The sequence below is a fragment of the Oenanthe melanoleuca genome, chromosome 1A (assembly GCF_029582105.1).
Source record: "Oenanthe melanoleuca isolate GR-GAL-2019-014 chromosome 1A, OMel1.0, whole genome shotgun sequence".
NCBI classification, from domain to species: Eukaryota; Metazoa; Chordata; class Aves; order Passeriformes; family Muscicapidae; genus Oenanthe; species Oenanthe melanoleuca.
In genome coordinates, this window is record NC_079334.1 from 18483883 (window position 1) to 18511601 (window position 27719).

Sequence of the window (27719 nt, forward strand, 5' to 3'; positions counted from 1 at the left end):
CCACTTCCAGATGTGCAGAGTGATGATGCAGCCCCAGATCTGGCAAACTTGCCTCAGAGCTTCAGCTAGCAGATTGCAAACAAATCCCATAGGACAAAAAGTCTTAAAGGGGTGGGGGAAAGAGAAGGAAAAAAAACCCTTCCAGAAATTAATTCCAAATCTAGCTGCACGTTATGTTTTTAATCATTATTTATGGTAAATGTGAACAGGTAACTAGTGTGCAAGAGCCAGACTGTAACTATAACATGCCAAAGTCTAACAGAAGGCCAAAGTTTTTCCAGTGTCTGCTGGCAGAGTTCAAGAGAGTCAAAAGCTAAAGGAAACTTGCAAAAGTCAACTCTGAACATGCATTTTGACTTGAATCATCTCATTTCCTAATCTTTGAGCATTTAATCCACAGGTTTGGCATAGACCCAAAAGGATCTTGGATGAAGATAACCAGCACATGGTGATACAATGCCTCCTAAGCTCTCCTGGAATGCTTTTGCAGATTTATTTCTACAGCACTTCTTTTTTTTGAATTCTGTCCCTCTCTTCTAGGAATCAACTTTCCAAATGATAAACCAATTTTGTTATAAGACTTTCATGAGTACTAAAAGGATTTATAATAAACATCTTCAATTCTAAACTATTTTTCATATTTTTATTGTGAGGCAGTGCAAAATTTATGAAGAGTGGTCAATAAAGGTCTTAAAAATCTGAAGTGTTTTAAATTAAGATTGCTGTTCCATTTGCAGGAGCCAAAAATGTGGGTTTCAACTGTGTGCCTCAAACATGCCCAAACTGTGTTATCTGTGTCTGATTCTGCAGAGTTATACATACAGTTATATGAGTTATACATACAGTTATATGCTTCATGCAGATGGCCACAACTATTAATGGTTTTTTTTGTGCTATGATATTTAAGTTGTATTAAGCTCATGTTCATCAAAATCCACCCATGTTTTTTCCACCTTGCCTTCCATTTCTATGTGAATCTGAACAGATCTAAGCAGCACACAGCTGTTTGAGCCTGCAGAGCTGGGACTGGCTCCTGGCAGAACCCTCGGGATTACTGGCAGCAACAACTTCACAGAATCCCAGGATCGGGTTGGAAAAGCACTCTGAAACCACCGGGTCTAACCTACAGCCAAACACCACCTTGTCAATTGGACCATGGCAGTAAGTGCCTCATCCAGTCTTTCCTTAAAAACCTTCGCCATTCCTCGGCAGTGCATTCCAATGTCTAATCACCCTTTCCATGAAGGGATTCCTCCTTATGTCCAACCTCAATTTCACATCTCAGCATCATCATTTACGGTGTAGAACTCAACAATGAGAAGAGACTTTTAGCACCAGATGCACTTTCTTTGGATTCCCCTCAGCCTGACACGTTTATGTTCTCACACAACTCCCAACCCACACAGGAAAGAGCAGCTTCTCTCCTGCAGAACGAGACCTTCGAATTCACTCAGATCACCGCAGCCAGATGTAGAACCGAAACCTCGGTTGCAAAACTCAACCCTCAGTGCAACAGCAACTCATTTCTTTCTCGCCGCACACCTCGCAGCATTGCCTCGCCTACCACTAGCCAGCTAAAAAAAAAAAAAAAAAAAAAAAAAAAAAAAAAAAAAAAGTGCTACACGTTTCTGAGGGCTGGGCGGCAGAGCGGGTGCCCCGAGCAGAGGAGCACACGCCATCTCCGGGGCGGCCAAGCAGCCCTCGGGCGGCGTGCGCTGCAGGCACAGAGCCCCTCCTCACGGCTCCCGCCGGAGCTCGGCCGGGCCCGGGGGCGCCGCAGGAGCGGAGGGGGCCGCGCCGAGCCGGGGCTGCGGCGGAGGCGGCCGCGGGGCGGGACACGGGCGGGACGCGGACCCGCCGCCCTCACGTCAGCGCTCCCCCTTCCCCGGCGGGCTGCCCCGGCCGCGCGGTGCGTTGTGGGAGCGGCGCTGAGATGGCGGCGGCCGCCGCCGGGCTGAGCTGGAGGCGGGTGTCCTCCTTCACGGGGCCGGTGCCGCGCTCCCGCCACGGGCACCGCGCGGTCGCCATCCGAGAGCTGCTCATCATCTTCGGCGGCGGCAACGAGGGCATCGCCGACGAGCTGCACGTCTACAACACGGGTGCGCGGGGCGGGGCCGCGGGGCGGGCGGAGCGGGGGGGACAGCGGCGGGGCCATCCCGTCTGCGGCCGCCGGTGGCACCGGGCTCCGCACGGCGCCGGGGATCCGCCCGGGCCTCCCGCCCTGCCCCGGCACTGCCCGCGGGGCGCTCGGCCGCGGGGGCGGCGGGCGGGCTGAGGAGCTGCCCGCAGCCGAAATGGCGGGGCGGGAAATCCGCCTGGGCCGGGGTCTGCCCTGGGGCGGTGCGCGGGGCTAGCGGGGCTCCTGCGGAAAGCGGCCGGGAGAGTCTCGGTGTGAGGACAGCGTGGCGCCTGTTCTGCTTTCCGCGGCTGTCCGCAGGGTGCGGAGCCTCTCTCCGCTGGCAGGTCGCGGCTGAATGGCGGCAGGCGGGATTAGTCCCGGCGAGTGTCCGGATCCCCCTCCTTCCCTCTGCTGGCGGCGGCTCACGAGAGCCGAGCGCGCTGGAATGGGAATCTTGTTTGGAAAAGTGAACATGTTGGCATCGGGAGCCTTTCCAAACAGGAAGCTGCCCAAGAACGATTTTATTTGTGAAGGATTAGACGCCTGAATAGTTACTGTACGGAATGCTGAGTGAGGCTGGAAAACTTGCGTGTAATTTCAGGGCTTGGGCCGAGACCGGAGAGTGTTGGCTGCTTGAGGTTTTTCCAGGCAGATTTTTCTCTGATAGCTTAAAGATTTATGCTTAAATCACATTTCTGAGGGGGAGAAAAAAAAAAAAAAAATCTCTTAACCTTTCTGTTCTGAAAAGTAATCCAAAGAAAACTCTTAACACAGTTATGCCATCAGAACACAGGTTCTGACGGGTGCCTCTTCAGTGAATCTTATAATGACTTGGTTTTTTTCTTCCCAGACTTTCTGCTTAGGGTGTTTCCCCTTTGCAGGAGTGACAAAAAGGATCATGACTCAGTTGTTCCAGTTTCTGGATGACTGCTTGGCCCAAACTGACCCTTTTTATTCTGGGGTTTAAGGTGCAGGGTTATGACCTGAGCTGCCCGAGTGTGGGATGTCATCCATGGCCCTTGCTATGCATGTGATAGTTTTCGAGGAGCTGGCACACAGTGAGAGCATCTTAATCCCCTGCAACAATGCTCACTGGAAGCTTCTAATTTCCTGCTTCTTCTCTTCATGCTCATAAAAAAGTGTAGGAAGAAGAAGACATTGTCCCCTGTAATTCTTAAATTCCAGAACAGTTCAGACACCAGTATGCTGCTTCTGGATCAGACAGTCTCAGTTGCTTTTTCTTGACTCTGTGCCTCCCTCTCCCACTCTGTGAATATGAAAATGGGTCCCAGAACAGTGTAATTAGTTTTTGAATAGGGCTATTAAGTCCAGGCACAGTGCCATGCTGCTGTAGCTCTAATAATTCTGTTTCTAGGGCTAGCTCCCTCTGAGTTAGTGTGGTTATCTCTTTTGTGTGGAACTGCACTCGTGTTCCTCATTAGCCTCTATTCTTGGCAAGTCTATTAAATTGCTGGATGACCCTTCATGACTGACTTAGTTACAGTGACCTCATGGGCTCATTCATATACTGAGTAACATTGGTTTGATAGAGGTGTTTGCTTTTCTTCTTATTAAAAAAAAAAAAAAAAATTAAAATTTAGTGTGAAGCTAATAGCCCATTCAGTTATCTGCAGGTAAAAGGTAATTCTTTAGAAAACAGAGGTGTTTAAAAATACATGCTTCAATATTTCTAATATTTTTTTTTCTGGTTTTTGGTTTTTTAATTTCTGCTATAGTTACGAATCAGTGGTTCCTTCCTGCTGTAAGGGGAGATATTCCTCCAGGTTGTGCAGCACACGGATTTGTTTGTGATGGTACCAGAATACTAGTTTTTGGAGGAATGGTTGAATATGGAAGATATAGCAATGATTTATATGAATTGCAGGTAGGAAATGTATGAATGTGTTTTGATTTTCAGGACTACTTTATTTATTTGTTTATGGAGAAATACATTTTATTTTACCAACTGCAGAAGAAAGTTAGATGATCTTTGCTCTTCTTCAGAAAGATTTTCTCCATCTTAAGAATCTAAAGTTTATTCTAAATAACTTTAAAACAGAGACTTCTGTCTAGTCTAAAGTATAATATATTTAATATTTTATTAAGGTTATCTCTTACACATCCCTTTTAACAAATGTCCTAAGAAAAGTCCAGCATTCCCTTAAAAATAAACCAGAAAATATACATACATAAATATATATATATGTATGTATATATATATATACACATACATACATATATATAATACATATACATATTAATATGTAATTATACTAATTCTGTTTTTTATGACTGACTAGAAATTATATTATTTCTGAATAAGTTTTTCTTGTCTTCAAGGCAAGTCGATGGCTTTGGAAAAAAGTAAAACCTCAAGCTCCTTCAAATGGATCACCACCATGTCCTCGGCTTGGCCACAGCTTTTCTTTGTATGGTAACAAGTGCTATTTGTTTGGTGGCCTGGCAAATGAAAGTGAAGATTCAAATAATAACATTCCCAGGTATGCTGATTCGTCTTTCCATTTAATGGCTTTAAAAACAAATTACTAGATTTGACAGCTTTAAAAAGGCAGGCTGGTCTGCATACCAAGTACTCAAAGTTGGATTATTTGTGCAGTGAAGGGGTTACATGTGAAGAAGGTTAAGTGTTCCTTCTGCTAATCCCACAATATGGAACACTGAGTGACAGCTGTGACACTTTCGTAGGGAAACCTGAGTAGGCTTCAGTATTTCTCCTAGTATTTTGGGTGATGCTTTGAAGAATGGCTTGTTTGTTAGAATCACCTCAATCAGCAGAGTCTCATGAGTCATCATGGAATTCATGATGGATGTTTCTTCTGTATTGCTGTGAAAAAACAGTTTTGAATTCATCTGGAAATTTTTTACAGTAACAGCTGAAGTTGCTGTTATTGTCAGCAAACTGTGCTTGAATGCTGAAGTTTTATATCCACATTCACCTGCAGTTCAGAGCACTTATATCCACTGAGCTATAAACTGGCAATTTCAGTCTCAGTGAACAAGAGGTATCTGGTGTGAATGCCAAGATTCAAAGACCATTATCTAAAAATAACTTGCTAATAGATTCAGCAACAAATGGCTAATTGTGCATTGGCCAGTCTGAAGACATGAGAAAACAGCTTCTTCTCACCTTTGTTACCTTAAAAGTTGTCGAAATTTCTAATACCCCTTGTCATTGTGTATTTCCCACAACTTTGCCCTGTCCATATGTAGCAATTTTTGCAAGAAATGTTGTTTTCATGTTTTTTTCATGTAATGAGGTGTAGTCAATAAGAGAGCATATTTTTTCAGAGGCAACAAGATATAATTGCTTTTTTTTTTTTTTTTAATCCATTTTAAATCCAGATTTGGCACTGTATCAAATGTTTTGAGTTTAAAACTCTACACCCTCCCAGGACAGAAGTCTGTAATCCTTGGAAGTGGTCAGGGTTTAAAGCGCACTTGTCATCATGCTTTTAAGTGAATTTTTCATACTTTGATAATACCCTAGATATTTAAATGATTTCTATGAACTGGAGCTGCAACATGGGTCTGGTGTGGTCGGCTGGAGTATTCCTGTGACCAAAGGAATCTTGCCATCTCCCCGAGAATCTCACACAGCCATTGTGTACTGCAGAAAAGATGTGGGAAGCCCAAAGATGTATATTTTTGGAGGCATGTGTGGCTGTCGGCTTAATGATCTCTGGGAACTTGACATAGGTGAGTTGGTTTGCCAGCAGAAGTCAGTGCTTACTGGCTGAGGGGGAAAATTACCGTTTAGAATGGTTAATTGCATGCTGTGGTGCAGATATTATTGAGACTGACACCATAGTGTTAACCTTTTGTAATATTTGGAATTAAATAGATACAGTATTGTTTGCATATATTATCCTCACTGATTTATGGGTACTCCATAAGACAGATATTATAGTATTTAAAGCACTCTAAAGAAACAAAGTTGAATAACCATAATGAAACCATAATTTATGTTTTTGATAAACACTTAGTTTGTCAGTATTTCCTGTGATTTTTTTAAGAAGTTCCAAGTGCTTGTTATTGCACTCTCTTTCTTAAAGTAGCCCTTTTAGAAAGGTGAAATTTAGCTTTGCTGAATATTAGAAATATGTTCCCTCCTAAAATCCAGGTAGTGAAATATGTAGCAACAAGATAATTTTTTTTGAGGATTTTATTCTCTTTCTTTCAGAAACCATGACCTGGTCAAGACCAGAAACCAAAGGGACAGTACCACTTCCTCGTAGTCTCCATACGGCCAATGTAATAGGAAACAAGTATGTCTGTTGTTAAAAGCTCAACTCTAGAAAGGTACACCTAGTAGGAGAATGATGATGCTTATCCACTACTGCTCAGTATAAACATCAGCCCTGTAGAGTAGTTTTCTGCTATTTCAGTACCACTGTTAACTCAAGGGCAGTAAACTGTCAATGTTTCCATCCAACAGAACAATCTGCCCAATGCACCAGCAGCTTTCTGGGCTTCTTGGAGCACCTTTATGCATGCTGAGGCAGCCTCAGCTTGGCCTGAGCTTTGTCAGGAGCAGCTTCAGTGCCTCTGTGTGTGTGACACAGATGAGGTAGCTGTGCAAAGAAACTGCTCAAAGAGTAAAACTAGTTCCAGACAAAACTATTCCTCACTTTTTCTGTAATCTGTCCCTCATTACTCTGCTTCTTGCCAATATGGTTTGTTTTGGCAGGTAGCATTGATGAAATGGATTTTTAAACATGGGTTTCAGTCTATTTAGTATCAATTTACAAGCTGGCATGAGAAGAAAGAGGCAAGGGAGTAAAGAAATATGAACACTTTATATCTTCTGATCCAAAGCTTAGCTTTTTATTATTTACTTAAAATGTTAGTAGTTTGTAGCCTGCATTATATTTTTAAATTTTGATGTCTGAGTTAGATGCCAGTCATTTTAGCATGACTTACTGAGGGGTCTGCAGTAAAGGATTGTAGAAATTCTGTTGTATGTGTGGGATTTTTGGAGAGAATTAGCAGTTTGATGGTTTGCTAAATGTTGCAGTATTAACTTCCATTTCTAGGAAGTTGTTTGAGGAATTTCTAGGATTTTTTTGTGCGGTTGGGTTTTTCAATCAGTCAGTTTACTAAAAAATTTCAGAAGGTAGATGTCTGCAACAGTACTTCATAAAGACATAGACACAAATCAAATTTGCTGTGAACCAAAACTGTAATACAGTGGAAAATTTCTTTTTTGTCCTAGTTTGAGACAGCATGTGCAGCAGATCTAGATGTTAATTGGTGTTTCTTTTCTTTCTCCCTCTTCCCTCTTCTCCTGTATTTCAGAATGTATGTTTTTGGTGGATGGGTTCCACAGTCAACAGGAGGTGAAATTTCTACTCCTGATGGTGAATGGAAATGCACTGGTTCATTTTGTTACCTTAATTTGGGTTAGTGTTTCTCCCTTTCTGGGACTGGGTATTTTGAATTAATATTTTCTTAACAGAGTAGAGTAAAAGATACATAGTTGCAATCCTGGCTGACTAAAATGTTGCCAGTTTTTTGCATGTTACTTGAAAAGTAATATTTTAATGACTATTTTTCTTTGAAGATTCAGCAAGTTTGCTTCTTCAAATCTTGGTTAATACAACTTTAATACTAAGTAATGTAAATACTCCCTCATTTATAGAAGAACACAGGAGGCAGATTCTGAAAGAGGTTTTTCTAAGCATGATAGTACCATCCTTGAATTCTCAACTTCTGATCTATTTGCCTGAGAAAGATAACTAGAGGTCAGAAAATTCAGCTTGTATTAATTGATTTTATCTTGCACACTAATTGGAAAGTGACCTTATCTTCATAATATTTCCATTGTCTATAAAAACAGAGGTGATATATTTTCATTTTTTTCTGAAAAGTTAAGTGTATTAACATCTGTATTTTTTGTTATGGAAAATATCTGGAAACTAAATGCTTTGAGTTTCATTTACTAGATACCACAGAATGGATAGGTCTGATCTCAGATTGCCAGGAGGACAAAAGTAACTTGTTACCAGGGCCAAGAGCAGGACACTGTGCTGTAGCTGTTGGCACTCGTCTGTATATCTGGAGTGGTAGAGATGGTTACAGAAAAGCTTGGAACAATCAAGTTTGCTGCAAAGATCTTTGGTACCTTGATACTGGTGAGTCAGAAATAAGTAAGAAACTTGTACTATGTTCTGTATTTTATTAACATATGGGAAGCTTGCATGATTGATCAAAACATTAAAGCTGTAGCAAACTGGAAGACTATTTACATTTAAAAAATTATTTTTAAATCGTGCTTCACTTCTGGTTGTTTAAAGGCTATTACTTAAAATGAAAAATTAGGAAGGCTTATTTAAGCCACTGAAAAAACTTTGTGCTAAATTCTTCACTGCATCCATAGTCAGCTGAAACAAGATGCTAAAGGCTGTTTTGCCTAAATTCAGGGTTCCTGGCCTCTCCTTTTAGTGGTCTTTTCTGCTACTACTTTTTTCACCAAATCCATTCTTGGGATCATTGCTGCTGCTGCTTCCTCATCTCTTGGACTGCAAAACGATACTCCTCAATCTAGGAAAGGACCAAATTGTTCCTGAGGATGAAGGGAATTCTGGAGACTAATCATTCAGTAGCTGCATTGATAGCAGGACACTGAGATGGTGTTGGGAGAGAGGAAATTAGAATAGAACTTCTTCTGGTTTTTGCTGTTTCATTTTTCCCTCAGAAAATGAAAAGGAGTAGCAGGGGAGGGATGTACCTAAGCCTGGTCAGGCATAGAAGCTTGTGAGAGGAGCAAGCCATTGGCACTAGTCATGTCTAGGCTTCAGCCTGTGCAGAAGTTAGAGAGAAAGATCACTTCAGCTACTGAGAACAAGCAAAAAGGAAGAGGAATAATTTGTGAATTAGAGTAATATGTAAAGCTTTAGGAGTCAAAGAGCTACCTGCAGCATTTCAGGAAAGCACAAGGATCTCTTATCTCTAATCCCTACAATGATGTAGCTACCACCCAAAGGCCTACTGGCAGCAGAAGAGCCATTAAAAACAAAGCATCAAAACTGGAGCATATTTGAACAGTTTGAAAAGACATTTTGTAATTCTCTGACTCGACTTGCCACCTTTGACCGTGGTTTCTTGTTGAATCTGGTATATCTTGTACATTAGTGAAAAAGGAGCAACTGATTTTACTTGCAATATGCAGCTATTTAAAAAACTGGGAAGGGAGGGCAATTTCTAACATGCCATCTGTGTTTTATTGGTTTCTTGTAGAAAGACCTCAAGCACCATCCCAGGTACAGCTGATCAGAGCTACAACCAACTCTTTTCAGTTGAAGTGGGATGAAGTACCTACAGTTGAAGGATATCTTCTTCAATTACATGCTGACCCACCAGTGCCACCGGTGGCTGGAATTCCTGGTACTGGCATTCCTGAAACATCAGTGTTGAGTTCACAAGGTAGCAGCCAGATCACATTACAGTAATGTTTGTGCACAGGCAGACTGGAGGGTTGCATAAGTAATAAATACGAGTTTGTTTTTTAAAGAACCATTCTGTGAGAGGGAGACCCTGTTTCTTTGGTTATTCTCCAAATGCTTGCATCATAATTATGGAAAATTCCCCTTTGACTTGTTTCTGTTGGTTTTGGCCAGCTGTCTCTGAATTATGAAGATATTTGTAGAATGCTGGGCACAAGTTGAGAAATGAAACAGTGAAGAAGGAATTTTTATCTGACTGGCCATATACAGTTTCATATCAGACTTACAACAAAGTTTTCTTTCAGGCAGCTTTGGCCTCCCTCTTTCTCACTGAAATAGGTTAAAACCATAATTTTAGGTTTTATATAATTGATGGGAATTTGCTTTTGTTTACTTGCAAGGTGGCTGTTCTCTCCGTCAGAGCCCACAATCATTGCCTAGCGTCCCTTATCCAGAAATGAAGGTGGATCATCCCAGCCAAACAAATAATCTCATTCCTAATAATGTAAGTGTAAACTGAAAAATGCTTCAGTGTCAAAACAGTGTGGGAAGGTATTGAACTGCCAGAAGTTTCACAGTTTTAAAACTCCCTGCAAACTTTTTAGATCTTAGAAAAAATCCCCAAATAAAACAAAAAGACACCTGCTAAAGTAGTTGTCTGCTTTTTGTTTTTATTAATGAGAGACAATCTTTCACGTCTTCTTGTTAATGCGGAACGGAATTGCAACTGTGTTGTCTTCCACAGTGCCAACTGGGAGCCTGACCCCAGTAGGAATACTATTCATCCTCAAAATGTTGGTGACATTAATGTGGGAAGCAAAAAGAATAAGGCATATTCCCTCTTTGTTAGTCTAGTTTAGTTTTATGCTAGTCTGCTTAGTTGTAAATTCCTACAGCAGGTTAAATCCAGTTATAATCTGTCTGGTGTGCAGTTATACACATTCCTCTGTTTTACTAATTTAACAAAAATAGTGAGGATAAACTCTGGCTGAAGGATCTCATTTTTAGAACTTTGGACCTTTTCTTAGTTGTGTAAAGTCTTAGATCTGTATGGGATTCCTAATGTATTTCTGGAGAAAAGATGTGCAGATATACTATTAATTTCACTCAGAGTAGGACTATCTCAAGTACATTTCAGGAAAACAAAGGTTGAAAAAGCCTCTGTAATTGTGATTTTCCCCATGCCCCAAAGTCCCCCTAGTAGACTAAATATACACAACCATGAAATTCCATTTAGATAAAATTTAATGTGACTCTTCCAAGTCAACTCAGTGTTTGAGTCTTTGTTTTATGACTAAAGTAAAGGTTGAGAGATTGATTTCTTGGTCTAATTTAAAGTATAGGGGGAATTGTTGGAGGAGTTTATATTATTGTTTATGAGCAAGCGTCTTCGTGCTATGTTTGCAATTGAAATTTCTGAACTTTGCAGTTTAACATTAACAAATGTGTTGTTTTGGTTAGGTCCAAGTTGCCCTTTCATCCAGTTCAAAAGTAGAAGGAAAAGAAAAGATTGCAGCACCTGAAAACAAGGTTACACAGGAGACTATGAAAAACCATGCAGATGCCACAGGATTCAGAGAATCAAATGCCCCTTCTCATTTGCCTGTTTGTACTTCAAGTAAGATGACTATAGAAAAAAAATTTAGAAGCGAGAGCTAAAATTCATCTCAAAACCATAAAATAAGATCGTTTCTGTCTTGTAATTTAAAATTATTTAAGGGTCCTTTATAAAAACCCAACTTGTGTTAGTTATTACTGAACGTCTTTTCAGAAAATACGAAGAAAATTGAAATCTTAACTTGTTTGAAGTGTTGCAAGGTACACTAAATTCTTGATATATTCATAATTATGATGGCAAATCTGTTTATTTAAACATAAATAGCCATTTTTAGCATCAAGTAAACAGGGACAGATGACATTTTACAACATTATGGTGATAGTAACTCAAACTGACACTTTGTCTGTTAACAGTGAAAAGCTAATGGATGATGTAAAATTTCAGGCAATGTAGAGACAAGCATGTTTCTCTCTGACTGTGGAGGACTTAAAAGATGACAAGGCTCTGATTAATGCATTTCACTGAAGTGCCTTAAGTTCAGTGCAGTGAATCCAGGCTTAATCACCTGATCTGTTTATATTTGACTTCTGTGTATTTTATAGGTAGTTGTATTTTTATTTTCTTCACGGTGTAATTTACTTAGATATGAAAATTGTGGTTCTTACTGCTAAGTGAGAAAAAGACTTCTACAGGGGTTAATCTTAAATTGATTGTTACAAATCTGTGATACTGATTTGTGTGGATGCTTTATTTTAGTAGGGTTTTTTCCCCAAATTAATTTTTTTGTGACCGAATACATAAAAACCAGCAAGCTTAAAATAACTGTTTACATACTGTTTATGACTGTGGAGATAGACTTCTGTTCAGTCATAAACCTAAATTAAGCATTAGCAATCAATATAATCAGATCTGTTCTAACCTAATTCTGAGCTAAACTCAGGCTTTATATGAAACTAAGTCCATTAGACCAAGTTGAGATTTGTTGTGTTATCAATACTGAATTCTTGCTAATACTGTGTCTTTTTTTTAAAGGTGCTCAGACATCAGCAAATGTAGGTGAATTACATGACTTGGACAAACAAAGTGTAAATCCTGATCCTTCTGTATCCAGTACTGTCTCCAGCACACAAACTATGGTAACCCAGCAGGCTGTTAAAACTGAATCATCAAGTACAAATGGGGCAGTTGTTAAAGATGAAACTTCACTAACAACATTCAATTCAAAATCTGAAGGTTTGAAATGTGTTTCACATACTGTATTTTGAGCCATATATTTCTAAGGCCGTCAGAGTTCTTCTAATGTGGTGGGATTCCTGTCTTGAGTAGTACCTGGGATGTAGCTAGGATTTTGGGCATTGAAAACCTTGTGCAGCCTGGATGATCTCTGCTAGTATTTATACATCTTTTAAAATCAGGGTATTCTTCTGTGCATTTGTAAGTCATCATGTTTCTTGTAAGTGAAAAGGCCTTCAAAATCTTCATTTATGCAGAGGTCCATTTTCTAAATATCAGTGGTAGCCTGTTTTTGGAGCTTGTTGTACATTTGCATTCATTCAGTGCTTGTCTATTTAGTCAGCAAAAGGCTAAAATAGTAACCTTAGATGATTCTGATTTTAAGCAACTGACCTCTGTAATAAATATGGCCAGTTAATGTGGCCACCTCACTGCTGGTCTAATGTGTTGGCCTCTTCAAAGTCTGCTGGAAATACCCAAAATAAGCAGCAATGCAGAATATAAATGGGTAGTTTTTCAAGTTTTGTTTTTGACAAGTATCAGCAGGCTTTGCTTGTTACTGTTTTGAGTGTTAACTCAAGAACTGTATTCTCATATTGATGATGTGTGTATAGTGTGATTTTTAGCAAGCAGTATTGTATTTTAAAAGCAAAACCCAGGAACACAAGCATAGAATACTAATACCCCATGTGTTACTCATGTGCTTAATCTTTTTTTTCTTTTAAGTTTCCATTTTAAATTTAATGAATGCTCAGTTCCCATTTGTTAGGATTGTTTACAGTTTAAGAGGTTATGTTCAGAATTCAGACTATTGATGTCAGAAACAATGCAATCAAATTAGGAATTTGCACTTAGACTATTCATACAATGTCCCCAGTATGTGCCTCAATCTGGTATTTAGTCTATTTGTTCACAAATAGTCTATATTGATTTCATAATCCAGTCACTTTTTAGGATTTTCTGAGTCCTGCCTTCTGTTTGTATTATCTGTAGCAGCCTCCAATGCCAGACTCTTAGAATTGTTCTGTGAATATGACAGAAGCCAAAATTAGTTTATGTTATAAATAGAACTGCATGCAAAAGAAGTCTAAGACATTCTTGTGCAACAAATACTTATAAATGGCTATTGAAGTAAACTTTCATACTCTGGTGGGTTTTGTATTATTTTTTTTTTTCTATTGCTTAAGTTGTTAACATTTTATTTTTGCTTTTAGCTGCTGAAACTGCTTATGTCATGCCTTCAACAAGGGTCAATACTGGACAGACAAATGATTCACAATCTTCTGTAAGTCTGAAAAAGTGTAATGAAATTGCTTTACCTATTGTTCTGCTGATTAGTTTTAAGGGCTCTGTTTTCCTTTAATTATATTTCTGAAATAAAAGTATGTTTTGAGCTTGGAGTGAATAATACAGGGGTGAACATTTCTGTTGTAAAACTAATTGCATTGTGTGGGTTAGATGTGAGTCTAAAGTGGTTGTGTAGTTGGGAGGAGATCCAAGTACATGTTTCAGCTGTTGAATCATTTTTATCAACTGGCACAGTGGAATGGGCTCTGCTGCACGATGTGCAAATGTAAAAAGCTTTTCTGTATGCACAACTGAGTTTAAAGTGAAGTATGTATTAGATCAGACTAGTGTTAGCTGCTGATTCTATAGATTTGAAACATAACTTAACTGACATCTTGATGTTTTTCCCTAGAGGAGATGGGGACTGACTATGCAAGCTGTAAATACTGCCTGAAAAAGTAAATGCTTCCTATTTCACCTGCTTACAACTTAATACACAAACCCAAGGTGCCACTGTTGCCACCAAAAGTGAGGAACTAAGGATGGGGAGAAGCAGCTGCTAATAAAGGGTTGGGGTGCTTTTGCCAAGAGCAGCTGCAGCTCCTGCCCCATTTCTGTGCTAGCAGGATCATGGCCCGTCTGTGCTGGGCACCTGCCTGTGCAAGTGCCCTCCCAGGTGCCTGGAGACCAGCAAGAAAGCCAGTTTGTATTTCTGGGTCAGTCAGTTTGCCCTCCATCCCCATGGCCCCACACCACAGCAGAGGGCTGTTCTCAGCTGCAGGCGAGTTCCGCAGTGCCTGACAAGGAGCACGTGTGGGGCTGAGGTACAGCTGAGCCCCGGGGGAGCTGCCCATGTTGGACCACCTTAGGAAACCTCTTGACCACTGAGAGAAATTAACTCACAACTACATGCTGCTGCAGACACCTAGTTCTACAGCTTTAAGCTTCTTCCCCCTTTCAGAATATCAGATGCGACATCCCAGCTGTTGCTTTTTAAATGACAGACCGTGTCTGAGTAAATGTATAACAGCCAGTTGGTTTTGCACAGTATTTTGATAATATATGCATATTCATTTGAAGCATAAGAAAGTAACACTGGTGTGCAAGGGGGCTGTCTCCTACATATGCTAGAGCCTTGACATTTTTTTCCATGGCATTGAAGTGTGGGTAATCTACATGACGTGTTCTTCAAATACTAGAGAGCTCCCCAGAGGGCGCCGGTGAAAACCAGGGACCGCCGGTGGTATGATGTGGGAATTTTTAAGAACAACAGTGCTGTGGTGAGCCAGTTCTACTTGCTGCCAGAGGAAACAATGAACATCAATAGCAAGGTAGCTGCTGCTTCTCTGATGTAACTTGCAAGTACCTGTTTCAGAATCTGTTGCTTATATAGTTCACAACAAAATATGAGATTTTCCGATACTGCACCAGAACCTGGTGCTCATATAAATTTTGTATTTTATGACCAGCAGTTCCTCATGTGTTTTTCTCACCTCTTTTTACTGTTTCCTAAGCTAGATAAACTTTCTTTTGTTTTTTATGTATGATAATGCAAAATATCTTATTTTGCTATTGCTAATTCTCTTCTTATTTCTTGCTTTAGGAAACAATTTTAGGCTTTCTAAACTTTCAAGCCAGTAAAATTCTTAAAAACTGTAAACCCCACAATTTCTTAATATGTTATTTCAGTCCAACATTGAAATGTTGCAGTTTCTTCTCTGTTCCCAAAATCTTTGCATAAAAATTGTTAAAGATACTAATAAGACATAGGCCAGGCTGTTTAAAAATACTGATCTGGAACTGTAGTGGTTTTTGTATTTGATCATTCTAACTTAAAGTTTGGTACATGTAAGTTGATACATGAAAACTATGAGTGTGAAACTTATAAAAGTGTAATAGTTTTGATGGTAAAAGTGTAAATTGGTGATGTCCTGGTTGACTAGAAACAAAAATTGTGTCTTCTTGAGACAGAAACAAAATACCAGAAACCTTTCTTTGAAAGCTTTTCACTATAAATATTCTGTGTCTTAGTTTTAATGAGCACAGCACAGTGGTTACATTGATTGTGGTTCTTTCACATAATTCAGTAGGAAAATAGTTATACTGTAAGGATCAGTGATGCATCAATGCATATTTTAACCATGGAAGTATGGTAGCACATAATGTTTCAGAAAGCTGTATGCTACTAATTTACAGTGCTTTTCCTTAAAAACATTTTAATCTCCTACACATTGAACTGCAGCTCCAAATGTTAGGAATAACTGCTTTTGAAATAAAAATGTCTTTTTTAGGACAGAAGATTATGTTAACTAAATTAAAACTTATGTAGTTGTAAATTCTACTTGGTTTTAACTTTCCCCAGTAAAAATAACCACAAGGTGGAGTTAAATTTTAATGACTGAAAAAATGGGATATCTTTTGGTCTAGAGATGTAGTTTCACATTTTATCTTAGATCAGCTGTTTAGAGGTGAGATACTGTGTCAGTCAGAACCTTTTCATAAATTCTGATGTAAGTGCACCAGTATTAAATAGATTTCCGTTACAATTAAACTTAATTAATCTCAGCTTAACACTTTATACTTTTTTAGGCGAATTGTGTTTATAATATTTTAAAAATTAACACAAATGTTGCTTTATTTTCAGACAGAAGGTGCCGATGTGCCAGACTACAGATTACTTAAGAAACAGGATCTGTTTCCAGGCACAGTGTACAGGTTCAGAGTTGCTGCAATTAATGGCTGTGGTATTGGGCCTTTCAGTAAAATCAGTGAATTCAAGACATGCATTCCAGGTTTTCCTGGAGCTCCTTCAACAGTCAAAATCACCAAGGTGAGAAATATAGCTAATTCTCATTCTGATGTGTAAAATTCTGGTTGCTGGTGTAATTTCAGAACTCTTGGTTATAGTTGGTATGTTGTTGGGGTTATTTTTAAGTTAAAATTGTCATATAAAATAGTGTCCAATGCTTACTTGGTGAACTCTGCTCAATATAATATTCTTTAAGAAATTTGCTAAAAGGAATTATTTAAAGAGTTAGTGATCATGTTAGCAGATATACATTCGATCGTCTGATAGTTTCCCCATGATTTTCTAGTCTTGCATCATTAAATCTAGAAGGGTTTACCACACTTCTTAAAAAAGAGTCAAAAGACATCCTTATCTCCAGAGTCGTGATGATAGGTTAGAATTTTCAAATAATCTTTAAAATTTGGGGGGGGAGGGTGGGTTATATTGTTTATATATTTATGGTTGGCTACATACTATCATATTTTTCTCTCTTTCTTCAGAGTGTAGACTGTATTCATCTTTCTTGGGAGCCTCCTGCTTCACCCTCTGGAAATATTTTAGAATACTCTGCCTACTTAGCCATCCGTTCCACACAATTACAGGAAAATCCAAGTCAACTTGTATTTATGAGGATATACTGTGGTCTTAAAACCTCCTGTATAGTGACTGCTGCCCAGCTTTCCAATGCCCACGTGGATTACAGCTCCCGGCCTGCCATAGTGTTCAGGATTTCTGCCAAGAACGAGAGAGGCTACGGCCCGGCCACGCAGGTTCGGTGGCTCCAAGGTAAAGTCACTGTCACACACGGCATTTGAGTGGAGCAGGAGCTGTGCATTTCTTCCAGAACCAGCACAGCACTGCATGTTGACACAGACTCAGTACATTACTTTTTGAAATACTATTTTGTTCCTTATGGGAGTTTTATGTAATTCTAGTTGTTGCTTCTGACTTCCCTCAAATTCAATTCAGCTCAGAAGTTTTTCAGTCTAATAAGAAGTAATCCAGTTATGTGCATATGTATGTGACATACAGTGTAATCAGGGTTTTTCTCATTCTTTTCACCCTCCTAAATGGAAAAAAAAAATTCTGTCAAGCAAGGTAAGGTGCATTTTTTTGATGCATATACACTTTGAAATCTGTGTTACAGCCAGAAGAGGTTTTCTCATCTTGTTCCTGGGCTTGAACTTGTACAGGCTCGTGATGGTTTGGGGATGGTAATGGATCCACTGAAAATAAAATTAGTGTTAGCCTGGTCAATCCTGGGTTGCCTTATAAGTAAACCAGTCTGGGGTCTCAAGCTTCTGATCCCGCTCCTTCCCTTTCCTGGCTTAGCTTTGCTGGGAGCTGGCTTTGCTCAGCTTGAGGAGCTGTGGGCACAGAGGAAGGTAGGAAGGGCAGAGTGCCTGCTCCCTCGGGCAGCAGGGAGCTGAGGTGTGAGGGTAGCTGACCTCAGTCAGTGGGCTGGGACCCACCTGTTCACTGCTCCACTGCATGAGTTTTAATATGTGCTTTTCTCAGATGGGGAGTAACAATGGAGAAGTTGTCTCCAGTGATGTTCAGTATTTCAATGCTGGTTTAACCCTTTAATTGGCAGGGGTTTTGACTATGATCTAAATCCTAGAACTCTGAAACAGTGTTTGTTTGAAAATGTTTGACTGTGTACACCATGTGAAATTATGAAACATTTAATAATGTATTCTTCTTTTTGCAGATATGAAAACATCAGGCTCAAAGTAGAAACGACTTAATAAATCTGAAGTTTCGAATGTAGTGTTTAATGTAACTCTTGTACTATTTGTAAATGCTACAAATATTTTATTTTTGCATTGTTTTTATCTTAAAATATATAACCTTTTTTACGTTTGACACATCAGCGTTATAGAGCCTTGCTCAGGTATGAGTATCATATAGAAAATATATCAGAGATGGTGGGGTGGAGGATCACACTCTATCCAGCAGCTCTTTTTGGTAGTGATATGTTCAAATGTAAAGAACATTGAGTTTCAAATTAAAAATGAATAAAAGAATTGGCACAAGTAGTAGTATTTGAGGTAGAGTCCCTGTGATTGCTACAGATCTTGCATAGATAATTCATAAGATTTGGGATATGAGCAAAATCTATTTAGTTTTGGTTCCCAATACCACATTCTTCATTGTGGTGCCTGAGTCCAAGGCAAAAATTTCCAGTTGTTAGATAGTAACTTAAAATGTATAAATATTTTAATATATACTTTTTTTGTAAAGAAATGATTTTTTCTACTATTTGTAACAAATATCTTGAAAGATATCCCCTGAAAATTTAAAAGGAAAAAGATAAACTTATCCATTGCTCTTATTACAAAAAACGTAAATTCATTGTAAATGCACTACTATTACTTAAAATTATCCTTTTGTAGTTGTACAAATCTTAAACTTGTAAATACCAGTGTTTACAAGAGACCTTTCTGGTCTTCTATTAAAACTTCCATGAGATTCATTCTCCTTTTTTTTTTTTTTTTTTTTTTTTTTAAATCCATATGCTTTGCTTTTAGCATATGCTTGCTTTTTGCACTAATAATAACTTACCTCATTCCTGTGTTAGTAATCACTTGTGTTGCTTCCATAATGTTTCTGTAAAACTTCAATCTGAAAATTTTAACCAAAGTTTAGAATACATGGTAAGCAATTTTGCACATATTATATGGCAACTCTCAACATATTTATTCAAATTAATCTTCTTAAGTGCTTGTTTGCTTTACCAGTATATTCTACCAATCAAGTTCAGTATCTCCCTTTTACTATGCATCATTTTACATTAACTAGCTAGCTGATAAAATCCACAAGCATTACTTCTAGGAATAGGTTGATCCATTCCTATGCGAAAGGAAAAAATTGTTCACAGTAGTGAAATAAAGGTAAACATTTTAAATACTATTTATGTATCTATATATAAAACTATGTTTACCAAAGTGTAGAGGAAAATGGCTCAGTTGGACAAGGTCACTAGGTGAACAGATTGAGGCACCTAAATAAAATTTATTTTGAAATAAAGCCTAAATTATTTACTGTGCAATGAAGTTTATACTTTGCACTTTAATTTTGCCCCAAATGCCAAAATATTATAAGTCAAGGTAGAATTTCTTGCCTCTTCCAGTTAAATTTGTCTTAAGAGCATTTGTAAATATATAAACTAAAATCAATGATGTGCCTGGTTTGGTGGGAGAAGTATCACTAAAATGGTAGAGATTTAGCAGCTCAAGTATCCCAGAGCAGATTTACTAGCCAAGTGTTGGCTACCCTGAGAATCAGGGTTTTAACAAAGTGCTGGTACAGCCTTAATAATTGCAATGCATCACATGCTCCAATGGCATCTAGAAAGTGCTGGGGACCATAAATGGCTATAATAGTGTTAATTGTGGCACTGGAGCAACACACGTGGTTTGACTCCAGAGGAAAATCACGTGCTTATGACAATGACAGATATCCCAGTTTCACTTTAAACAGTGTTTATAGTATGAATGTATAGGACTTTTCCTGAAGTTAACTGGCTTTAAGATATTTGTGTTTTAATGGTCCATTTCGTCAGGTAGGATCTCACTACCAATACTGTCTGATAACTAAAGTACCATACACATGAAATGTCAACTAGAAGAATAGAACTTGGTTTTTCTTATTAGTACTGTGAAAGAAGCCTTTAGAGAAAAACTTGTGGCTTTGATTTTATTGGTTGATAGCTGTGATTGTAGAGTTGTTATTTAAGAATAAAACCTGTTGGGTGTGTCTGGGTGGAGTTTTTTTTGCACTTGGTTTCACATGCTTTGCACAATTTCTTTTTTCAGTGGGTATGTCACGACTACCAAAGGGTAAAGCTGTGGCGTTTAAAAGTATAATTTCCTTGTGAGTGTGCTTTATTCAGCTGACTTGACATAAAGATGTCACTTCTCTCTTTTTTGTCCAAGTTGGGTAATGTTGAATAGTGATCATATGCAGCTCTTCAGTTGCTCACAGTTTTACTTTAAACTGAAATTGTGGTACACACTGTAAAATACACTTTGTGGTCTGTTTTTAGAACTGTATTTATAATGTCTAAATCCCACCTGTTTGCCTATCAACTAGATATCAGACAAATATTGATTGTTCAAAGTTTATAGACTGTTGACACCAGCTCTTTGAGACTCCATGTTATCCATTTATTTCAGATACTGCTAAAGGACATGTAACAGACGCTGAAATCTGTCAGATTACAGAATCCATATTGTAGAAATGTCTAGGTTTACTGAACTCCTTAGGGAGGTTGTGACTGTGTAAGCATAGGACAGTCATGCCAGTTATGGCAGACATGGCTACAGCTTCATCTTCAGAATGTTCTTGTGAAAGTGGAAATGAAGTGAACAATAACCTACACTTTGTGTTTTCAAAGTAATTATAGCAATATTTTTTGAATGTAGTTTGGAGTAGAGCACATGATCATGCCATAAAACTCTGAAGATATAGTAAGTATTACTGTTGTTATCTGATTATTTCAGGATAGCGAATTTCACGTGAACTTAGTCTTACAGCCTGTTACTTAATGACCTCTACAAGGAAACTGACATTTTGTACAATACAAGTTGATTAGTCTTATTTTGAAGCATTGTTTGTTCTTTGTAATAAAGTGGTTGTCCTATCAAACGCATTGTAAATGCTGAAGTGTGTCTGTTTTTTCAGTGTACGTGTACAAGCTTGGAATCTCTGTTTTTTCAGAGGTGTACATGTACTAACTTGGAATTTCTGATGCAGAATGAGTAAATTTGTCAAGTGGGGGAAGAGGGTTTAATAATAAGCACTGTCATAATACTACTACTCTTCTATACTTATTGTCTCCTAATTTAATTCTTGGTTACCTCTTGAGCTTTTTCCTTAGTTGAGGTTCTCCAATATCCTGCCCCACTTTCTGCTGTTGCTGTGCACTCACCATTACTCTGCCCCCTTCCATGCCTTTGTGCCTTGCAGGCTGTGGCCTCTGAACTGAAATCTTGACATTACTTGCCCTGTATATACAGGGGTCACGTTGCTGTTGTTGACAATGAGTGACAAAGTTTGGTGTTGTTTTGCCGCGGTTTGTTAACAAGGTCCCAGAAAAGTCCCCTGAAAGCTTCAGTTGGTAAATGTTTTTTCTGTGACCCTCACATACTGATTATTCGCCTTTTTTTCAAGTTCAAGCTAGTTTCAATTTCTTGAAAGACTGAGACTTTCTGACAGAAGTATGCATACTTGATGTTCAAAATCAAACCAGCATCACATAAAAAGAAATCAGTGCCAAATCGAAATACAAATGGCAAGTGATTTGCTTATATTGCAATCTTTGTTCAGACTGTTAAGCAGCCAGATTTCATTGGCTTACATGGCATCACAGAGTTTACTGCTGCTGCTTCTTAAATAATTTGCCTTTACTTAGAGTTGATAGTACTGTTGCTCCTTAGCAGAGCTCTCATTCTCAATTATGTGAAAAACTCATGCAACACACTGTTTAATTACATTTATTAGCTTCCAAAGGGCATTTGGGATTGACAACCCATGCATTTGATAATATATGGAACTTTGAAGGGGATCACCTGGAAAGGAGGTGGAGCATTCTTTTAATGCACTTTTTGCCAACTATGTATGTGTGGAGAGTGATGTGTCAAAGTTCTAATGCCTGCCTTCATGCATTTGAGATGAGGACTGGTTAAGTGGACTTCCATAGATGCCTACTTCCCAGCAAGTCCTGGGAATGGTGTTTCTTCTTGACTTCCAGGTCTTGAACATCTCTAAGCATGAAAATAACACTGGAAACATTCCAAACACATTAAATGAAAGGACAAGAAAGAAAAAAGGGAACACTTTTGTAAAAACATAGAACACAAGTGACACAACATAATGAAGCCACTGTAATAGGAAACATTTCTGATGGTTGTGTCAAGCTCAAGAATCCAGATCAGTCAATCTGATGATCAGAAAAAATGGATGTGGTTCTTAATGTGAGTGCAAAAAAAGCTAGGTATGCTGAAAAAACCCAACAGATGAGTGCACTGTGTTGGAAAACAAATGGGAGATGGAACAGAGAGCACAGAGGAAGAAGATACAAGGGCTGAAACAGGAACTCGTAGATATGAAAATGTACAGCGTATTCAGCTAGAGAGGTCTTTGAAACAATGTGGTTTTGTAAGGCTGCCACGTAATGCAAACAATAGGCTGATTCTGTACTACTGTGAAAATTCTCCTTAGAGATGTGACTGCTTAGAGCTGTAACTGCTTGGAACTGTAACAGTATGTAAGGCTGAACTGTGAGGATTTCAATGACTTCAGTAGCTCCAGTAAACAATTTTTGCTCTGACTTTGGACTTCAAGATGCTTTAACTTCAATAAAACTTCAACTTGGACTTCTTTTGCTCAGGCTTTAGTTTTCTGCTTGGATCAATTTTGCACCCCTTTCCAATACTGAAGTCCCGTCTCTCAGTTCCAGCAGCATTGTGCTTGACATCCATTTAATAGACTTAGAGTTTATAAACAACTTTTCACATCTAAAGCAGAGAGAAGGAAAATGACAGATGCTCTATAAAAGTAAAAATTGTCCATAGCATTTCATTCAAAATTTATAGTTTTTGGTTAAAACATCATGGTACTTTTGCTCTGCAAAGGGGATCCTGGGGCAAATGAAACTTCTTTGAAAGTCGAGCAAATCCAGTTTCAAGTTCATCAGTGGCTGTGGGGAAAAGAGACAACATTCCTTATGTTACTTTTACAGCATACAGGAAGAAATAAAGCACTCTAAGAACATTTTACATGACTTGAGAGTCTCTAAACCTGAATGAGGCTTCAAAACTTCCAAGGATACCTAACAAGGGAAGAGCTGGGCAAAAGGAAGAAACACATTTTGTGCACATTTGCTTCTCAGTCAACAGCATTTGTAAAGCTAGCGACAGACGTTCTGGAGGCGACACAATGAACATCTTCTGGGACTGCACACGACTGCAGTGGCCCTTAGCAGTGCCTGTTAGCAAAGCTCCTGCAGAGCTCTTCAGCCTCAAGGCTTTGCTTTCCTTAAACGTTCAAAGCTGTGCTTTTTTGGAACACTACAGCTACACAGCTGCAGCCCCTGCAAAGCAGAGACTCTGGAGGACCAGCTGTCCTGAAGCAGGTGGATTTCCTCTTTGGACTCCTGGCCTCAAATTGTAGAGGGTGTTTTATGCCCCATGTTGCAAGCACCGAACTCATGTTTGCCTAAACACTACTGAACAAACTCTTCCTGAAGAAATGTTCTCTTTTGTCCCTGATCAGGTGCTTCTGACATATTCAAAACAAGACTGCCAACATCTAGGCTACAAAGACAAGCAAGAAGAATCAAGCTACAATCGTAGCAAGAAAAATAAAAATCTAACAGCAAAGAACATGTATGGTATGGTTTAGTACTGAATGCAATCCATGTACAGGGAAGGAAGGGATGGCTGAAATCTATAAAGATCTATAAAAATCTGGGGGCTTCTTTGATGTTTTTGCTAGAAATCAACTCTAGTGAAGGGCAACTTCATCTTCAACCAAGTGTTTCTGTTTGAGCCAGTGCATGAATTTTATATTTGATTTTCCGTAGGCAAGTGCATAACATTCTATGCAATATTTTGGGAAGCAGGAACTTTTCAAATTCAAGTCTAAAATGGAGAGCTAGCAGAAAAACATCTCTGTGCTTAGCAGAGGAAGATGAAAGTAATGGCTTGAAAGCTGTCAAGACATAGAAACAGTCACCTTTTTCTTTTAAAACACTCCCAATGTAATGATACATTACCTTTTTCCATTTTCTTAGAGAGTTTTTCCTCCTGTTCCAGCTGTACCTAGAATTATACATCAAACATACAGTTAAGACATAATATGACTCAAATGTAACTGCTACAACTCCTAAAACATTTTTACAACCCTCAGACAACATGATAAAACCTAAAAGTATCATGGCAAATGGAGATGATGGCCTGTGGTGGCCAAGAAGATGCCAAAGGCCTTGGACCACGTGAGCTGTGTGGAGAGGCTGAGAGAGCTGTGCCTGTTTCTTTCCTGGAGTAGACAAAGCTCAGGCCACCTTGTCTGTGGGTATTAACGACCAGGAGGGTGGAGTAACAGAGATGGAGCCAAACTCTTCTCAGTGGTGCCAAAAGAACAAGTCCCCTCAAGCCTCAAGTATTTTTCAAGCATGGACAAGCAGCAGTAAAATCCTGGGGAAAGGGATCCCTCTAGAACATGAAATGAGACATGGTAGGATGGAAGCAGGAAATCTAAGGCCTAGACCAAAAGACAACCTAAAGCAGCACTAATCCTAAGCAAAACTGCAGTAGTTGAGCTGTTGGAAGAAAGCACTTCCCCCAATTTATGAAGCTTTCACAATAACCAGAAGGCCCTCTGCAACATGTGTGGATGAATCAAGAGAAGAAAAAGGTCTTGTTTGCCTCTTATTTATTCCAGTAACCTTTTTGGGATTCTCATCCCTGCCTGAGGAAAGAGAAATAGGTGGAAATAAGCCAACACATGGATTTCTCTGGAAAGGAATGAAAAGGCCTTTGCATGGAAATACACCTCTGAGGACTCTGACAGTCTCCACTGTCCTCCTGCCCCCTCTGGAGAAGGCCTGAAGTACCAAGGCCTGAACAACAGGCCCTGACTGAGGCCTGAACAAGAGGCCCGGAGCCAAAGCTGACCTATAGATGAACCTTCCAGCCAAATGTTATCTATATATATTTGCTCATGAACAAAGCATTGTTACGTGTGCATTTACTGGCAGAATTGGTATTTACCTTTCCGAATCTAGAAACTGGATGAGGCCACATCTGGCCTAACCAGGGATACAGGATCAAAGACAGCTCCCTTGGTTCCTCCTTGAGCCAGGCTCTGGGAGAAAGCCAACAGGAGGATGAAATGACACATTATGCCAGCTTGTTTGTTTAACAGTATAAAAGCTGGGCTACTGTCACAGCAAAGCTGGGAGAGCCCGGTGGCCTGCAAGGTGGATGCACCACAGGAATTCCCAGAACCTTGGTTCTCCAGTCCTTCACTGTGACACCTTCCCCCCAGAGCTGAGGTGTCTCAGACTGGGATGATGGCAAAGTATTGCAGTAACTGGTGATGTATCTTTCTTTATCACCACAGGCATTCTTTTGTAGCATCATTAGATGCATTGCTTAGCTTGTCCTTTGTAATTCATTACTAATGATTATATGTTTTAATTAGCTTAGCATATCCTTCCAGAATTCTCTGCAGTTTTACAGCAGAATTTTAGTGAATTCCACTTTTCCTCAAGTTGGTGTCTGTGTCCTGAGCAGGTACCTCTCACTACTTAGCTCTTCAGGCAGTAACATCCTGGATCACTTGCAGCAGTCACCATCTCAGTAGTTCTGTTCCAGGAAATGATGTTGACTTACTACTTATCCACAGAGCTGCACAGAGTGAGCTAGATCCTCTCAGACTCCATGAGATGATACTCAGGGTCCAGGAACTGAACTTCAGAGCAGTACTGCAACTGCACTCACAACCACTCTTGCTACCCAGAACTTTCTGACTGTCAGAACAGGCATGGGCACTAAAGAGACTTCTCCTCTAGTTTAATTAAGTCCCATGAGAAGAGATGAAATCCATACCTACAGTGCCATCTTACAGAAGCTGAACTACCACAGAAGCCATAGCTTCACAAAGAAATAAAGCACAGAACTACTCTGCAGCAAGTCACTCTTTCACTCAGAGAAACCAGCACCTCCAAAGCATTTCCAGCTTCAGGCCAATGGGAATGCATCAGTAAGTTTGAATCAAATCCTAGAAGCAGAAAAAGACAAAACATTCCCAGTAGCACTCAAGGTTAAACAGTACAGGCTACAAACCTTGTCACATATCTATCTGGGTGCAGATAAGAGAGAGAGGAATTTTGATTAAGGAGCTGAAGAAGAAAGAAAAAGAGCCTGAAGTGTAAAGGTCTTCAGTGAGACACAAGAACACGGCCTACCTGTACATGAGGCAAGGAAAAAAAGCTTACAGTAGAAAGACCACTAAAATACAAGAGGGCAGATGGAAAATGAAACCAGAAAAGGAACACAAGTTGAGAGAGAATGTAGGGAGCTGAAATTCCCCTTCTCACATTCTGTAAGGAAACTGGTTTCATAAATCCACTGATTCACACTGGTTGCAGCTAGCAGAGTTCACTCTTCTTTCCCATGTCAAGACACCCACATTCATTTGCACCAGCCCTTGGCACAGTTGATAGGATTGAAGCTTGACAGTTTGGAAATAAAACAAGCAGCGTGAGTCCCAAAATCTTCTTGCAATACTTGCAGCAGACAGACATCCCCTGCCTTGGGCTATACACTAAAGACCCATCTTTCAAATTCTGGTACACAGACCACTAACAGTTATTCCTATGTATGACTTGGACTTTATAATTTTTACAACCCCAATGACCAAATCTTCAGCCTTACATTGTACAGCTGTGCACTGTTTTAAGGATTAGCAGTTGCTTTGGCCTATTAGACAATGTGGACCAATAAATGGATTTTAACTTCATGCTAAGAGGGAGAACCTTGCACACTGCCACTCTCCAGCAGGAGTCAGGAATGGTATTTCAAAATGCTTACCTTGGCCACAGAGGCTACAAGCCTCCTTCTTGATGACAAGTACTTCTTATGTTGCCTTTGCAAGCTGTCTCCTGCACTCACACTACTGTCCAGTCCTGAACGGTTGCCAAGATGTCCCAGTGCAGTTGAACGCAGAACTGGAGCTGCAGCCAGATCTCCTCTGACAGTGCTGCCTGTGACTGACGATTGCTTTTTAAGGCGCTTCCAGAGGTGCTTAGCATTGGCTTTATCAAGGCTCTCTTTAGCTCTGAAACATTCCAAAGCACACAAAGAGTTACCTTTGGTAGTAACACTTTCCCAAAGTTAGTCTCCAGGTCCTTGAGTATTATTTGACTTCTGAGATGAAGAGCCTCCAAAAATAGCACATCATTTGACCTGAGCTTGTTTGGAGGGCCTGTTTCTAAGACATCACACTAGGTGCAAGGAGCAGCAAGTGTTGCCAACGCCTAGGTCTGCTCAGCATGAGGGCTTGGAAGCCTTCTGTGAAAGCCCTGTGTTTACATAGCTTCTTCTGGAAGGCACCAGCAAAACAACTCTGGGCTGGCCCCCCTTCCCAAGGGAAGCTCAAAGCTCAGAGCCACTGCTTAAACAGAAGCCAATAAACAAAAATCTGTTCTCTGAGAGCCTACCCAAACAACAAAAGACATGAAATTCATTTTTTCTGTTGTAC

The 27719-nt window shown here is 39.5% G+C and overlaps 1 protein-coding gene and 1 pseudogene across 2 annotated transcripts; one reads left to right on the forward strand and one right to left on the reverse strand.

Moving 5' to 3' along the window:
• The first annotated feature begins 1630 nt into the window (after positions 1-1630).
• Positions 1631-21102, forward strand: HCFC2 (host cell factor C2). Of its 2 annotated transcripts, XM_056482457.1 has the most exons (16): positions 1631-2099; positions 3856-4004; positions 4460-4620; positions 5628-5836; positions 6321-6405; positions 7436-7539; positions 8083-8271; positions 9377-9562; positions 9984-10087; positions 11044-11200; positions 12173-12373; positions 13588-13658; positions 14860-14991; positions 16305-16490; positions 16949-17234; positions 18160-21102. In XM_056482457.1, exons 1-16 carry the CDS (start codon positions 1934-1936, stop codon positions 18183-18185), a joined length of 2412 nt encoding a protein of 803 aa, XP_056338432.1. In that variant the 5' UTR covers positions 1631-1933; the 3' UTR covers positions 18186-21102. The 2 variants fall into 2 exon arrangements, with proteins under 2 accessions (XP_056338432.1, XP_056338431.1); XM_056482456.1 differs by having other exon boundaries at positions 16949-21102.
• Positions 21103-21930: 828 nt separating this feature from the next.
• Positions 21931-27719, reverse strand: part of LOC130248584 (ankyrin repeat domain-containing protein 26-like) — a 75054-nt pseudogene continuing 69265 nt past the window's right edge.